Source organism: Acinonyx jubatus, chromosome B1 (assembly GCF_027475565.1).
Source record: "Acinonyx jubatus isolate Ajub_Pintada_27869175 chromosome B1, VMU_Ajub_asm_v1.0, whole genome shotgun sequence".
Lineage (NCBI taxonomy): Eukaryota > Metazoa > Chordata > Mammalia > Carnivora > Felidae > Acinonyx > Acinonyx jubatus.
The window spans coordinates 189,874,384-189,892,194 of record NC_069382.1 but is presented as its reverse complement, the minus strand read 5'-3'; the positions used below and the strand labels follow the sequence as shown (position 1 = coordinate 189,892,194).

The following is a 17,811-nucleotide window of genomic DNA, read 5'->3' as shown; positions in this document are numbered from 1 at the left end:
CTACTGACTGAGCCAGGCAGGTGCTGTAAGACCAAGTTTTCTTTAGCACGAAGATGTTAAGAACAAAACGGAAGCTGGATGAGATAAAATCAAGAATTGATTTCATGCGCACACACGCGTGTGTGTGTGTGTGTGTGTGTGTGTGTGTGTTTCGCGTGTGTATGTGTGTGTGTTTCAAAGACTCAGGGTTTGGTAGGGGAAGAATAATTTTTTTCATGGATTTTTGTAATTGACCTCAGTGGGGAATAGGGCATCATCTTTTTCAAGAAAATATCACCAGTAAATATCTACTCTGAAAGGATGGGATGATGAGAATCTTGTTTTGAAGACAAAAAAGAAAGTGAAAACTGACATCAGAAATTTCAAGAATAAATGCACTTTCTTTGTCCTTGCAATGACTCTTATTTTTTCCTAATTACAAAAATAAAACAAGCCTATTAGAGCATACTCAGAAAAATACATAAATACAGAGAAGAATACAAAATCACTTGACCCCCAAAATGGAATTCTAAATAGTGATGAATGCCACAGTTACCAAAAAATAAAAAAAAATAAATAATAAATAAATAAATAAAAAGGAAAGTGTCGAGCTGCTTAAATGGTTTCAGAATAAGCAGTTTTACAGAGCTAATTTAAATACCTTCTATAATATGACATTTACAAAAATTGCTAAGGTCCAGTTTTCCACTTCCTAGTAGGATGTATCAAATATGATGTATCCACGTGGTAGAAAGTTATCTACATCTTTGGTCCTTGGATGCTTCGAATCGGTAAAGTCTGACTTGAAGGGACATTAGAAATTCCCCAAGGCATATGTTTCTTTGGTCTCCATCCATGTTTGCCTTGATTCTGTTCAAATGTTACTTTTATTATGACTATCAAGCAAATATTATAGTTATTGTGGTGTTGGGACCTCACAGTTTATTTTTGTTTATTCTTTTTTAAAGTTTATTGATTTATTTTGAGAGAGCGAGTGTGTGAGCGGTGGAGAGGCAGAGAGAGAAGAAGAGAGAGAGAATCCCAAACAGGCTCCATACTGTCAGCACAGAGCCCAGCACCGGGCTGGATCTCATGACCACGAGATCGTGACCTGAGCCGAGATCAAGAATCTGACGCTTAAGGAACTGAGTCACCCAGGAGCCCCTCATTATTTAAATATTATAAAATTCATAATAAAATTTCCCTCCTCATTATTGCATCTCCTGGGAGTAAGAACTTATTGATGAATGAACTTATCCAGAGCAGTGTCAAAGCTGGCAGTAACCAAATCTCCTTGGGAATTCTTCAAGAGCAAAGAAAGACTAAAAACATACAGAAACTGAGAGATGTAAAATTTCAAAGAAGGTGTGAGACTTAGATCAAAGATGGTCGATCACATTTCATGTTTTAGCACTTCTAGATGCAATTTCTTCAAAAGGACTGTTGAACTGCCGGATAGGAACACATCCATTTACCACCACCAATAGCCTCCTTTGTATTTACCTGGCTAGTTGACGTCATCTTCCCTCTCAAGGGACGTCTTTTGCTTTCTTCAATATTCCTTATTCTCACGTCAGTATCTCCTCTCGATTTGTCTTTTTTTTTAGGCTTAAAGAAATAATGTGTGACCGGGAAAATCAAAATACACCTCCCTTCAATTTCCCTTCTTTCTCAGAGGCAAATACTGCTGTGTGTCTCTCTTGCATCTTTTTAGAAATGCTCTCTGGATATATAAGCATTTTTCCCATATTCTCTCCCCCGCCCCACACATTGTTCCCTCTGTGCCTCACTCTTCTGTTTTCATTTTACAGTTGTATCTTGATTATTAGTGTAGTTCTGTCTCATTCTAATGGTTACATCATATTCCAGTGTATGGATTTACCATATTTTACATTTGTACTGATGGGCAATTGATGTTTTTAAAAAACTTTTGTAATATTTTACAAACAGTGCTGCAATAAATTCTTGTGTGAGATAGAATCTTGAAAGAGGAATCACTAAATTCAAGGCTATCCCATTTTTAATTTTGAAAATAGCCAAATTTCTAGGAGGCAAATCACCTCTTGAGGCAATAAAAGTTTCTGTTTTGCCATACCTGTACAATATAGGGTGTTTTCAAACTTTCTGATTTTTTTTTTATCAATTTGATAAGGGAATATGTTACTGCATTCTGATTTTAATTATTATTTATTTTGTGTTTTGCCCTGCAGAGTAAGCTTTGCTTTTTCCCGTTACCAATGTATTTTGGTAATCGTAATCATGTTGTTTTAGAGATTTATCCTTGTGGATATATGAGCTCCAGTTCATTTATTTCAACTCGTGTATGAGATCCTACTGAATGACCATATCTTGCATTAATTAATCTATTCCCTTATCCTCAGTTTCTGCTGGCATAAACAATGCCAGAACACAAGTCTGCTCCTGCGTATGATTTCCTCCTAAGGCATTTAGCTACAGATAGAAACACTAAGCCAGGGGGCACCTGGGTGGCTCAGTCGGTTAAGCGTCCGACTTTGGCTCAGGTCACGATCTCGCGGTCCTTGAGTTCGAGCCCCGCGTAGGGCTGTGTGCTGACAGCTCAGAGCCTGGAGGCTCTCTCGGATTTTGTGTCTCCCTCTCTCTCTGACCCTCCCACGTTAAAAAAAAAAAAAAAAAAGAAATACGAAGCCATGGCGTATGCCATCTTCCGCTTTATCGAGTGTATTAGTTTGCTAGGACTGCAGTAAGGAAGCACCGCTAGCTGAGTGGCTTAACAAATGTATTGTCTCACATTTCTGGAGCCAGAATCTGAAGTCAAGGTGTCAGAAGGCTGTGAGGAAGAATCTGTTTCATAGCTCTGTCCTAGTTTCTAGAAGCCTCGGCTGTTCCTTGTCTAGTATAGGCCGTTCTCCCTGTGTCTTCACATTGTCTTTCTTCTGTGCGTGTCTCTCCCTGTGTCCAACTTGCTCCCTTTTATGAGGATCCTGGTCATATTGGACTAGGGTCCACCCCTCTCATCAGCTTAACTTGAACATCTTCTAGGACCTTATTTCCAAATAAGGTCACAGTCTGAGGTCGTGGGGGGACATCTTTTGGGTGGACACAATTCATCCCATAACAGTGAGTGTACCAATTAAGATGCTTTTGGCTACAAGTAAAAGAATACTCAGATGAATGTAGTTTACTTATTTACTTATTTAAAATATTTTTTAACGTTTACTCATTTTTGAGAGAGAGAGAGAGAGAGAGAGAGAGCACGTGCGCACACAAGCGGGGGAGGGGCAGTGAGAGAGGGAGACACAGAATCCGAAACAGGCTCCAGGCTCCGAGCTGTCAGCACAGAGCCTGACATGGGGCTCGAACTCACGAACCGTGAGATCATGACCTGAGCCGAAGTGGACGCTTAACCCACTGAGCCCCCCAGGCACCCCTGAAAGTAGTTTAAAACAAGAGGTTTTTACAGACACACATAACCAGCCAACCAGAAGTGACGTGGTCCTAGAGTCCGGTTCAGCTGCTCAGTGATGGACCAAGTCTTCTTATTCGCTCTCCCATCTCCCTGGGTGGCTTCTGGTCTCAAGATGGCTGCTGCAGTTCCAGCTATTATGTCTTTCCTTATAGAACGATGCCCAGGGACAGAGAACAGGAGGGTGGCAAGAATGCCCCCATTTCAAGTCTCTTTTTATCAGAGAATAGCATCTTTCTCGGGAGACCTCTCTCAGTTTCTCTGTGCTGCATTTCATTAGCCAGAATAGAGCCACATGGCTCCCCAAACTGGAAAGGAGGCTTGTGAGCTCTTTGATATTTGGAATCAACGTGATAGGAGGCATGCTTTGCCAAGAGGGAAGAAGAGTGAGGAAAATCTGTTTGGGCTGGGAACCAGCAGTGTCTGCCATATTACATACGGCCACACTGGTCTCCACATTTGTGGTGTCACCTGACTTTCGGAAAAGTCCTTGTTGCTCCGTCCTCACCGTTGCTCGGAACAATTTTGCGCATCTTTTTGTGGCTTTAGTTTTCATTTTCCTGATGACTAACACAACTGATCGTCTTTTTATGCACTTATATTGGCTGCTCTGGTCTGTGTGTGTGTGTGTGTGTGTGTGTAAAGTACCTATTTTTGTATTTTGCCTGTTTGTATGTTGAATTGTCTGTCTCCTCTACACATTCAAGATCCTAATTTTTTGTTAGTTATGCAGATTGCAAATATGTTCTCCCAATCTGTGTCTTGACTCTTGACTTTATTAGATTCCTTGTATTGCTGATGATTTTAATGTAATCATATTTATCTTTTGTGGTTGTGCCTTTTGTACCTTATTTAAGAATTTATTTTCTCAGAGGTCACAATAAAGGTCACATGTATTCCAAAAATGTTAAACATTTGCTTTTTGCAATGAACTCTTTTATCCACTTGGAATTTGTCTTCGTGTGTGGTGTAAGGTAGGGACTTAATTTCATTTTTTCCCCACAGATGGATAGTCAGTTGTGTGAGTACTATTTATCAAACAATTCATCCTTTCCTCAGGGCTTTATAATGCCACTTCTATTTGCATTTCAGACCTGTTAGCTTGTTTCTGGGTTCTTTAATCTGTTCTATAATCTACCACATTGTTTAAATCACTAATGTCTTGATATCCAGCAGGCACTGTCCGATTTCTGTTACTAGATATTAGTTTACGTTTTTTGGAAGTACTTATATAAACGGAATCATATCCTGTGTACTCCTTTGTGTCTGGCTTTTTCATGGCCTCCATGTGATGCCTTCGAAATTCATCCCTGTTGTATGTATTAATAGTCTGTTCCCTTTTATTTCTGAATAGTAGTCCACCGTGTGTTTATATACCTGAACTTGTTTATTCATTCCTCTTTTGATGAACATTTGGCTTGTATTTCACTTTGGATATTGTGAGTAAAGCTCCTATGAACAAAGTTTCTGTGTGGGTATATAGTTTCGTTCTCTCGGGCAACTACCCAGAATTGAAATAGCAGAGCCACATGCTTTAGCTATTTAAGGAACTACTAAACTGTCCTACAAGGTAATTGTATAGTTTTACATGTTCACCATCAGTGTACAATTATTCTAGCTGCTACACATTCTTTTTTTTAATCTTTATTTATTTTTGAGAGACAGAGACACAGCATGAGCAGGGGAGGGGTAGAGAGAGGGGGAGACACAGAATCCGAAGCAGCTCCAGGCTCTGAGCTGTCAGCACAGAGCCTGACGTGGGGCTCGAACTCATGAACCGTGAGATCATGACCTGAGCCGAAGCTGGCTGCTTAACCGACTGAGCCACCCAGGTGCCCCTAGTTGCTACACATTCTTACTAACACTTGATATTATCAGACTTTTACACTTTAGCCATTCTGATGCATTTGTAGTGGTATTTTTATGGTGCTTTTAAAAAAAAAAAGTTTATTTATTTTGAGAAAGAGAGAGAGAGAGAGATGGTGAGCACACAACCGGGGGAGGGGCAGAGAGAGAGGGTGAGAGAGAATCCAAAGCAGGCTCTGAGCTGTTAGCACAAAGCTCAATGTGGGGCTCAATCTCATAAACTGTGAGATCACGGCCTGAGCCAAAATCAAGAGTTGGACATCTAACCAACTGAGCTACCCAGGCACCCCTTATGGCACTTTGAATTTGCATTTCCCTCATGACTAATGGTGTTGAACATTGTCTCGTGGGCTTATTGAAGTATGCTTTCAAATCTCTTGCCAATCGTAAAAAAAAAGTTGGTTTTTGCTCTTACTATTGAGTTGTCAGTTTAGGTATTCTGGATGCAAGTCTTTTGTCAGATGTGTACTGAAAGTTTTTCTTTCATTTTGTGACATGCCTTTTATTCTTCTTTAATGGAGGCTTTTAAGGAATCAAGTTGTTTTTTTTTTTTTTTAATCTTGATAAGATCCAACTTGTTCACTTTTTCTGATATATATCTTGCCTGACTTATGATGGGGTTACATCCCAATAAACTCATCATATATTGAAAATATCATAAGTCAAACATGCATTTACTACACCTCACCTACTGAACAGCATAGCTTAGCCTAGCCTACCTAAAGTATGCTCGGAATTCTTACATGAGCTTACAGTGGTCACAACAGAGTATCAGACTGCATACCTCTGGCCTGGGAGGAAATCAAAATGCAAAATTTGAAGTACGGTTTCTACTGAATGCATATCACTTTTGCATCAAATCGTAAGTGGAACTATCGTAAGTTGGGGACTGTATAGCTTGTGCTTTAGGTCTGTCCTCAACTCCTAATTAATTTTGTGTAGGGTATGAAGTAAGGTAGATTTCAGTTTTCTTTCACATATGAAAATCTATTTGCTGTCGCATCATTTATCGAAAGAGCTTTCCTTTCCCCATTGAATTGCTTTGACACTTTTGCTGAAAATCAATTGATCATGCCTTAGTCTGTTTGGACAGCTATACCAGAACACCATAAATCAGATGACTAATGAACAACAGAAATTTCTTTCTTCTTCTTCTTCTTCTTCTTTTTTTATTTTTTTTAAGTGTATTTATTTTGAGAGAGACACAGGCAGTGTGAGTTGGGGAGGAGCAGAGAGAGAGAGGGGGAGAGAGAGAGAGAATCTGCCAGTGCAGAGCCTGATGTGGGGCTTGCACTCCCAAAACTGTTAGTTCATGACCTGAGCTGAAATCAAGAGTTGGACAACTTCATTGACTGAGCCACCCACGTGCCTCCAGAAATTGATTTCTTGCAATTCTGGAGGCTGGAAAGTCTAAGTTAAAAGGCCAGTAGTCTCAGTGTCATTGCATTTGGAAATAAAACAGCCCTTCCTTGATGATAATTCAGACAATCAGTTCTCAGTCTTCATATTCCTTGGCTAATCAAGAGCATCTGACACAGTTCATCACTTCCACCACCTTAATACACTTTCTTCACTTGGCTCCCAGAATAACCCATTCTCCTGCCTATTGTCCTACATTCCAATCTTTACTGGGTTTTTCTCCCCACCTCTTCTGTCAGATTGCCTCAAGGCTCAATCCTTGATCATCTTCTCTCCTTTGTATTTTGGTTGCTGATCTCAGGTAGTTTCATGGCTTTCTTTCTCCTGAACTTTAGGATCAGACACCCGCCTGTTTAGTCCACAGCCTCACTTGCACATCTAATAGAAACTTCAAGCTCAGCGTGTTTGAAACAGAACTGATCAATGCCATCTCCACCTAAACCTCTCCATCCCAGTTCATGGCAACTCCATCCTTCCAGTGTCCCAGGCTATGAACTTTGGAATTATTATCGACTCCTTATTTCTTTAACACCACACGTCTAATCCATTAGGAAATTTAAGGCTAAAGGGAATCTATCACTTCTTACCATCTCTCCTTCTACTACCCTGGTCCACATCACCACAGCTACTTGCTCACATTACTGGTCTATCTTCCTCTTTCAGACTATACTCACTGAAGCTGTCAGAGAAATCCTTTGAAACTTAAGTAATATCATGTGCTTCCTGCGCTGTGGATCCTCTATGGCTCCACAGTTCTCCATGTGTAGAAACACCATTCCTGACAACGGCTCTGGGAACCCCACCCAGTATGCCTTCCTTTCTGTCTACTGTCCACCTGGCTTTCTCTGCTCCAGCCACCAGCCGTACTGGCTTCTTTGCTGTTTCTTGAACGTATCAGGCATTTCAGGCCAGATTAATGGAATTAGTGACTTCTAAGCTTTCCTGAAGATTTTTTTAAAAATATAATTTATTGTCAAGTTGGCTAATATACAGCGTATACAGTGTGCTCTTGGTTTTGGGGGTAGATTCCTATGATTCATTGCTTACATACAACACCCAGTGCTCATCTCAACAAGTGCTCTCCTCAATGCCCATCACCCATTTTCTCCATCCCCTCCTCCATCAACCTTCAGTTTGTTCTCTGTATTTAAGAGTCTCTTATGGTTTGCCTCTCTCCCTCTCTGTTTGTAACTATTTTTTCCCCTTCCCTTCCCCCAGGGTCTTCTGTTAAGTTTCTCAAGTTTCACATATGAGTGAAAACATATGATATCTGTCTTTCTCTGACTGACTTATTTCACTTAGCATCATACCCTTCAGTACCACCCATGTTGCTACAAATGGCAGGTTTTATTCTTTCTCATTGCTGAGTAGGATTCCATTGTATATATAAACCACATCTTCTTTATCCATTCATCAGTTGATAGACATTTAGGCTTTTTCCATAATTTGGCTATTGAAAGTGCTGCTATAAACATTGGGGTACATATGCCCCTATGAAACAGCACTCCTGTATCCTTTAAATAAATTTCTAGTAGTGTTATTGCTGGGTCATAGAGTAGTTCTATTTTTAATTTTTTGAGGAACCTCTACACTGTTTTCCAGAGTGGTTGCACCAGTTTGCATTCCCACCAAAAGCGCAAGAGGGTTCCCGTTTCTCCACATCTCGCTATAGCATCTGTTGTTTCTTGAATTGCTAATTTTATGACTCAGTATGACTGGTGTGAGGTGGTATCTCAGTGTGGTTTTGATTTGTATTTCCCTGATGATGAGTGATGTTGAGCATCTTTTCATATGTCTGTTGGCCATCTGGATGTCTTCTTGGGAAAAGTGTCTATTCATGTCTTCTGCCCATTTCTTCACTGGATTATTTGTTTTTCAGGTGTTGAATTTGGTAAGTTCTTCATAGATTTTGGATACTAACCCTTTATCTGATATGCCATTTGCACATATCTTTTCCCATTCCGTCAGTTTTAGTTTTTAGTTTTGTTGATTGTTTCCTTTGCAGTGCGGAAGGTTTTTACCTTGATGAGGTCTCAATAGTTCATTTTTGCTTTTATTTCCCTTGCCTTTGGAGATGTGTTGAGCAAGAAATTGCTGCAGCTGAGGTCAAAGAGTTCTCCTCTGGGGTTTTGATGGTTTCCTGTCTCACATTTAGGTCTTTCATTCATTTTGAGTTTATTTTTGTGTATGGTGTAAGAAAGTGGTCCAACTTCATTCTGCATGTTGCTGCCCAGTTCTCCCAGCACCATTTGCTAAAGAGACTGTCTTTTTTCCATTGGATACTGTTTCCTGAAGAGTTTTTTAAGTAAGCTCTATGCCCAATGTGGGACCTGATCTCCTGACTCCGAGATCAAGAATCCACAGACTGAGCCAGCCAGGCGCCCCAAGAGTCTTCTGTCTTAACACCCTACTTGCAAAATTCTGACTTCCTCAGGGAATCTTGCTGGTTGCTCTCTTCGCCCACAAGGTGGCAATCTTCGCCTTCAATTCAGGCTCCCTCAGTCTCAAATTAAAGAATTAACCACTGAGTTAACGGGCTCTCATGTTTTCTTTGGGCCAAGACAATGTTCCCTGGAGGAAAAGTTATAGAATGAGTGTAATTACCCCTTGAGATCTAAGTGTTATTAGGGACGAGGATTTTAGGCTGTGAGAGCTTTCTTGGGGGAGCAACATATTAGGTAGTTGATGTTGCTTTATTGGCGGGGACTTTGAAATAGAACAATTATTTGTGGGAAGGGTGACAGCATATCCTGAGAGGTGACAGCGCCAAGTTAGGAAGTGTGAAGTAGGCTGACAACATACAGATTTAACCACGAAATGTACTTGGTTTTCACCTTGGTGTAAGACTTTAACTCTCTGCCCATCCCCTGTACCCTATTGGCTTTATCCCATCACTTGGGAAACAAGTGTCTATTCTGGTCTGTACCTTTGCATGAGATCCAGGGAAAGGACAGCCCCTCTGGGGTCTTAGGTCCTCATTTCTTTTAGGAACAACTTCACCTCCTATGGGGGGCAGCATTGTTCAGAGAAAGAGTGGAGTTTGGAATGTCAGGTCTGCCCCTTGCTAATTGTTCGGCTTTGGTCTTGTTGCTAAACTCTGAGCTTCAGTAGCTCTAATGATAGGAACTTCCCCACAGGGCTAGTGTGAGATTTAAATAGTATGAGTTAAGGAGTAAGCACAGTGCCTGGCACATGGGGAGCACTCTGTGGTGGTCATACACTTTTCCTTCTTCCTTCGAGTGCTCCCTCCTGCCTCTGGGCTCCTGGAGACAACTGCCAGGGTAGGTAAGAAGTAGGGAGAAAGGGGGAGAAGCCAACAAGAAGGGTCGACTCATGGGGGATAGGGCAACTGAGGAACCATCTGGGGTCTGCTGGAAGGAATAGAGTAGTAGGAAGGGGGAGGACGTGCCACTGACCTTGAATCCTAAGGAGGCAGGCAGAGAAATACTGTCATGGCTAAGACATCAGCTCAGCCTGCAGACTTTCTTACTAACAAATCGAGTCTTCCAGAAGCTGCTTTTGGAGCTTCTGCCAAGCATAAACACTGATTAAGGCATGCTGGTATTCACAGGCCCTCTGATTCTTGAATATCCTTCTCAAGATTAGAGGTTACTGTCATTGTCCCTCAGCCCAAGACCACCAGGAACACAGGGCAGTTGAACAAGATGGGCTTCATCTCTCTTTCCAAGAGTGAGCCCTAGTATGAGGGCCCCTGGGGCAGGGGAGGGTTCAGTGTGAGCATGTTAGAAAGGATTGATAGGATTGGGGCTTCTTTTATGAACTTTTGGGGGAAAGAGGCTGGCTTTGCCTGGATGCTGCCAGGGAGCACAGGGCAAGGGGGTCATTCTGTGATAAGGTCTGCCAGGCTGCAAGCATGAAGCAAAGCCAAAGCTGTCACTGGTAAAGAGGGAGCAGTCACTGATATTTACTACGATACAAGGGTATTTGGTCTGTGTGTGTGTGTGCATATGTGTGTGTGTGTTGTGGATATTGTCTGTTGACATCACAGTCTCAGGGTCACAGAGATGTTTGATGTCAGGTGCCCTTGAATTATGTTCAACAGGAGAACACCAGGCCAACGCAATTCTCTTTTTCATCGCCAACATCTCCATATATAACCTTGTTCTCTCTGGGTCCCCAGGAGGAAGGAACTACAGCAGCTGGGCTGTGATGGCTTGACTTAATTTTGGAAGAAGGGATGATCCTGAGGGGAAGAAAGAAGGCAAGCGAGTGGGCTAATGGTCTGGTCAACTGGACCTCCAGGTAGATAGACTAACGCCATTTGCTAGAACGAAGCGGCCTATGTCGTGAATCCCCTTAACAGGACGTCCTTGGTTAAAGATGACTTAGAGAAAATTGATTCATCATCTGTGAGGTGTGATTCCCTGGAAAGTCATGTAAGCAGTGGAACTCTCTGGGTAATAAAATGGAGATATTGCATCCTTTTAATCCTTCTCGTTGTGTAACGAACCCTACAGAACCCAAAAGGTCACTTCATGGTGTTATCCATGATTCTGGGCCAGAAAGCATGTGTCTCATGCAGGAAGGCAGGCAGGACACCAGGGGTGATATAGGAAGTGGCATCCCTCCCTCCCTTCCTTTGACTGAGCCTCTCAATGACTTGTCTCCTTGATATGATTCATCAAGTCTGACTCTGAGTATGATCTGTGATGAGGAGTGATTTGACAACCCAGTCTTGCTTGAGGATGCAAGAAAGTCTTTAAAGGGGAGACAGTTCCACTGGAGAAAGTCTGTGGCCCTAACCCCTACCCCTCCTCATATATCACATCACTGGGCCTTGAGTGGTGGGGCCAGGGCATCTTGCCTGATTACATGCTATTGTTTTTAATAGGATGAGGGATAGAAAAGACACTTTGTAGCTAGCAGACGTGAGGGAGGGCACAGAAATGATGGGTGGTGACGGAGTAGAGATCCCCTTCTGTCTCTGCTGGATACAGGAATTCCTAAGGTGGTATGTTTTCTTTAAACCCAAGTCCTAAGCTTCCCAAGATTCTCAAGTGTTTGGTCTAATTGCTCAGGCTACTCTAAAAGAAAATAAAAGTTTTGTTATGATCGCTATTGTAATATATGTTTATTGTAGGAAAAGTCAAAGTATAAGATGGGATGATTACAAGGCAACCTTATACTCCTCACCAGGTATAACTATTTTAAAACATGGTTTGAGGGGCACCTGGGTGGCTCAGTTGATTGAGCATCTGACTCTTGACTTCTGCTCATGTCATGATCTCACGGTTTGTGGGTTTGAGCCCTTCATCTGGCTCTGTGCTGACAGCGTGGAGCCTGCTTGGGATGTCTGTCTCCCTCTCTCTCTGCCCCTTCCCTGCTTGCTCTCTATTTCTCTCTCTCAAAAAACAAACAAGCAAACAAACAAACATGGTTTGATTGCCGTGGTTTCTTTTTCTTTCAGTTTTAAAAAATTGGTTGTGATTTTGCTATATCTTCATTTAAAAAAATTGAACTCCCTTTCCCCCCTTTTTGGCTGGCTTGGATAATCCATTGTTAAATTTTTTTCTTTTAATGTTTATTTATTTCTGAGACAGAGAGGGACAGAGCCTGAGAGGGGGAGTGGCAGAGAGAGAGGGAGACACAGAATCCGAAGCAGGCTTCAGGCTCTGAGCTGTCAGCACAGAGCCCGACGCAGGGCCCGACCTCGCAAACTGCGAGATCACGACCTGAGCCGAAGTCAGTCGCTCAACTGACTGAGCCACCCAGGCACCCCTTGGATAATCCATTTTTATTGTAAACCAACAATACAGAAAAATATGAGGTGAAAGTGGAAATTTGCCTTTCTTTTTCTTCCAAGAGACAACCCCAATTACCAGTTTGGTGTGCATCTTTTTCCTGTTTTCTAGAAGGTGAGGTCTCCTTTCATCACTTACCATAAAATAAACATCCCCCAAGTGATTCCAAGCTCTGTATAAATACGTTGTTCAAAGGCTGCTTTGTTTTCCACTGAGCAGAGACACCTTTTGACGCCATTTCCTTCTGTTGGCTACACATCTCTAATCTCTGGAACCCATCAAAGGCAGCGAAGCCAGAAAGGGGGCTCATAGAAACCCCGGGCAGTTACAAATATAGATAGATTTTGCAAGGCACAACAACAGGGGAGCCCACAAAGAAAAATCATTTTCAAAAAAGAAGACTGCTTAACATCTAATCAAGGAGTTTTTGTTTTTGTTGTGTGGTTTTAAATCCCGTGCCTATCCTCTGTAGTAGAGAATTAGAAAATGTTCCACTATTTATTGTGTTTTCAAGTTTTAGTGCCTTGGGCAAAAGTCACCGGTGCTTTGATTGTAATTAGTTCTGGTCTTTCTCTGCCCTCAACCATCATCTGAGTGCCTTGAGGATAGCTCTGTGCCTGGTGGGAGGCTCTCGGTAGGACCCCGGGAAGTATTTGTGGAAGGAAAGAGTGGGTGATGAAGCAGCCCAAGTGTCCACGGTGGGTAAACGGATACCCAGAATGAGGTGTAAGCCTACAGTGGAATGTTGTTGAGCCTTTGAAAGGGCAGGGGATTCTGACACCTGCTACAACACGGGTAAGCTGTGAGGACATTGCGCTAAGTGAAATCAGCCAGTGATGGAAAGACAGGTACCCACAGTAGTCAAATTCACTGAGATAGAAAGTGGCAGTGCAGTTCCCCTGGGAGGAAGGGGGAAGGGGAGGCTTCTGAAAAATTCTCAGTTCTACTCTTTCCACCTTTGCCATTCTGACTTGGTTGGCCTGGAGTCGGTCTTTTCCGAAGCTCTCGGGTGATGGTCATGTGTGGCCAGAGCTGAGAGCCACAGGACCCGATGACTTCCCACAGTCTGATCCGGGCACAGACAGCTCTTGGGAATAGCCCTGGGGCTCACAGTCTCTATCCCAGGCAGCAGGTCTGCCTGGAAGTAGCACCATTTTGGAATAGAGAGCCATTTTTAATGCAAAAAACAAACAAACAAAAAAAAACAACTTCCAGAAATGGCTCTTATTCCTTCCATGCTGCTTCTTCAATTTTTTTATGTTGTTTTTATCTTATATTTGAGAGAGAGAGAGATGGACAGAATGTCAGCAGGGGAGGGGCAGAGAGACAGAGACAGAACCTGAAGCCGCCTCCAGGCTTCAAGCTGTGAGCGCGGAGCCCGACGTGGGGCTCGAACCCATGAGCAGTGAGATCGTGACCTGAGGTGAAGTCAGCCGCTCAACGGACTGAGCCACCCAGGGGCCCCCCATGCCGCCTCTTCAGTCAGATGCGCACCTCCATCTCTGTTGGACACAGACGTTCCTGAGGCCATCTGTGTCTTATAATCGGCCAATTTACTCGGAGCAGCTTGGCTTGGCTATCATTTGATCTGATGGAACGGTGCTCTACCCAGGGGAACAAACATGAACACGGGGGATTCTTGCAAAGAAGCCACACTAATGAACTTGAGGCTCCTTTCTGCATTGACATCTATAAATGAGTACTGCAGACACCTCCCTACAGTGCCATCCCAATGCCTTTTTAATTCTGTATATGTATTTATGCCGATCAAAATGGTGACTGGCACATCCAGGGTGCAATGTTTACTTTTGAGTTTAAGGATAAAAAGAAACTTCAGGGGCTCCTGGGGGGCTCAGTCACTTAAGCATCTGACTCTTGATTTCAGCTCAAGTCATGATCTCAAGGTCATGAGATTGAGCCCCACATTGGGATCCGTGCTGAGACTCGGACCCTGCTTGGGATTTTCTCCCTCCCTCTCTCTCTGCGCCTCCCTGCGCTTGTGTTCTCTCTATCTCTCAAAATAAAGAAATAACACATTAAAAAAAAAAGTAGCTTCATAAAGCTTGACCCCAGACTTCTGATTGCTCCTCCTCATTTTCTCTCAGTTGTGGACACAAGGAGGCTGTGATCTCTGAGACAGAGAAAGGGAAGGCAGTTAAATCATAAACTCTTCTCACGTCTGTTTCAGCTTATGTTCTAGAACTCTGCTCCTTCTAGACAAGGGGCTCCATTAAATTATTATCAACCTGGGGATCCTTGAGCCCAGAAGGTAGTGTCTCCTGAGCTGGGGGTCTACATACCTAAGAAACATAAAAATAATTTTAGAGGTTCGTGAGTTCTCCCGGAGGCTCCATCAAGTCTTTGGTGATTACATAACATGTTCATAAAAACATCTGGTAAACAGTGGGTTCTCGGTGCACATTCATTTCTCTTTCCTGCCAGATTTTTTTTTTTTTGTAGTGGAAAATTCTCTTGCTCTTCATCTCAGGGAGACATCTCTCCCCCTCCAGCCTTTGTCTGCCTCAAGTTCTGCAGATGTTGGTAGAAGAATTGTATGAGGGAGTTGGAATCCGGAACAGAACATTTTTGAGAAGGCCGCTGAATTAAATTAATGGAAGTAAAACATCATCCCCCAAAGTGACATAGCCACCAAACACTTTTTCTCTAAACTTGCCATGATGGTGCCCCATACATTTTGATTGACATCGAAGTACATAATGCAATAACCTGTTTTCTTTGAAATGTGCAGTGTATGGAGGAAGCCAGATGGATAATGGTTTCTTGGCCCAGCTTTGGAAGGCAAGCCATGAGGCAGTTGAAATGTCCTGCGCAGACTGGGGAGTAGAGGGATCTCGGCTCGAAAGAGCCCTCCATGAAGCCTGCAGGTGTTGTGTGTGAGCTCATCGAATTCTCTCGAAGCTCCCATGAGTGAAGTGATATTACCTCCCTTTCACAGATGGGGAAACTGAGGCTGGAGTGCTTTTCTAGCCGGCCTTCCAAGGCAATGCTGTCGTAGGGTGGTGGGAGCCTGACCTTCAGGGTCACACAGACTTGGGACCTGTCCCGGCTTTCCCACTCACTCATCCTGTGACCTCTGACCGGTTCTATAACTTTGCAGCCTTCAAGTTTCCTCATCAGTAAAATGGGACAACGGTAGGATCTCCCTGTGACCAAGGCCCTTTCTTCTCTAGAACCGAAGTAGTGATTTTAGATCTGCAATGGCCGTCAAGGTGAAAGATTGCGCTTCTCGCCTTCCTTTGCAGCTAGGTGTGGCCTGTGATAACATCTTAGCAAATGAGATGACAGCAAATAGAACATCTTCTAAGAGCCTGTCCTTAAGAAGCAGCCCACGCGCCCACTGCTGCTGCTGCTTTCCCCTCCTCTTCCTTCTTTCTCTTCCTCTTTCTTTTCCTTAATCTTTCCTGTTGGCTGGAATGTAGTCATGATGGCTGGAACTGAAGTAGTCATTTTGGACTGAGCAGATGGGTCTCTGATATGTGCAATGTCATAGAAATCCCAGAGACTGGCCTTGAGCTTGAGATACGAGCAAGAAATAAAATTCTCTGTTGCGTGCCTGCAATTTTAGGTCTTACTAAGTTGAATCAAATACTGATACATTTGCTCAGAGAAATGATAGATTAGATGAGATATGTATGTGCAATATATATTAAGCCCCCAATAAATGCTACCTTTTGTTGTTATTGTTTATTACTACTACTACTATGAAATTATTATTATTATTATTGCCTCAGCCCACCCAGCTACCGGATGACTGATCTGGAATTCTGTCCTGTGGCTTTTGCATATCAAAGCCATTACATTTTACAGGCTGATTCTTACTACGAGTGGAAGATCAAGGAGACAATCATATTGCCTGCGGACAAGGGGATGGGCAGTACTGTTACCCTCTGGGTTGGGTTTGCACCCTAATCTGACCCCAAGGGGCCGGGTGTTCTCACCACCCCAGGTGCAGGACCTACTAACTCTGTGTGCCCTTCCGGGCCCTGTGAGGATGAGCCCCATTCCTAAGTTGGCCCAGGAGTTATATGGGCCACGCCTGCCTCTATGGGCTGCAGATGACTGCTCACAGCCAGCAAGGTCTGAGCAAGGGGCCCGAAAAGAAAGACAGGAAATCTTATTGCTGATGTTGAGTGAACCTTTATTCTGTACTGGGCAGTGTTCTGAAAGGATTTACCATGTGTTTTATTGAAGCCCTCAAAGGTTAGGGTTTATCCCGATCGTGATACCTGAGCGCTCCCAGGGGAAACCCACCTCTTTGTCCCGAGGAAATGATGGGTTTCTGTGCACCTGCTAACAGGAACACAAGGGATTCCAGCTGCTGTCTTCTTAGCCCCTCTCTGCCCCCATCCCTCCTCCCTCCGCTCTTCCCCACCCACCTGCCTCCTCATGGTTGGGGGCTGTCTGGAGGGGACGAGGAGTCTGAACTCTATTTCAGAGACTTCTATCTTTAGGGCCAGCTCAGAATTTTCTAGTGGTGGCTCAAAAAAAAAAAAAAAAAAAAAAAAAGTCAGATGAGACCACTCTCATGCTTAAAACGATCCAATGGCTTGCCAGTAATTAGAGTAAAATTTGAAATCCTTTCTTTGGTCCAAAAGACCTAAGTGATCTACCGCCTGATTATTTTTCGGACCTGATTTCTTACCACTCTTTTCCTTATTCCTTTCCGTGGCAGCTATGCTGTGTGCTTCAGGGCCTTTGTCCTTGTAGTAGCCTCTGTCTGGAATGTTCTCCTTCTCATCATTCAGTCTTAGCTTAAATGATCTCTCAGGGACACCTGTCCTGACCAGCCTCCCTAACCTGGTCATTGTATTCTGCTGTCGCCCCCCGCCCCCTTGATTTTCTGAATACTTGGAATAGTCCGTACTGATTTTGTTAACTTATTTGCTTGTTTGATTGCTGTCTGTGTCTCTAACCGGAGAAGCAGCTCTGGGAGAGGCAGGGACATTGCAGGGTGGGGAGGATAACGGTCATCTCTTAAAGAATGCTGTCCGGATGTGCGTGAAGTTCTAGGCATGCAGCCCGTGCTTCGTAAATGACACGCGCCCAGGTAATTATGTTCGAAACCTAACCTTTCATGTTTTGTTTTGTTTTCCGTGTTTTATCTCACAGACATAAAGATTGCCAAAAGATAGGGAAGGCATTCACAAATGCGTTTCTTTCTAAGGATCCTTGCAGCAGCACGGAACAGGACTATCAGCCATTGATGGAACTGACGAATCAAACTGTACCTTGTGACAAGGTAACGGGATAGAGTTATTGATTTTTTTCAAAGTTTATTTATTTATTTATTTATTTATTTATTTATTTATTTAGAGAACC

At 43.1% G+C, this 17,811-nt stretch overlaps 1 protein-coding gene across 2 annotated transcripts in view; it reads left to right on the top strand.

Annotated features, from left to right (window-relative positions):
- Positions 1-17,811, top strand: part of CD38 (CD38 molecule) — a 56,741-nt gene that overhangs the window by 21,049 nt on the left and 17,881 nt on the right. For both annotated transcript variants that reach the window (XM_015072984.3, XM_027040144.2), the window contains exon 2: positions 17,602-17,731. In XM_015072984.3, coding sequence (XP_014928470.1) covers positions 17,602-17,731 — 130 coding nt within the window. The remainder of the gene's footprint in view (positions 1-17,601; positions 17,732-17,811) is intronic.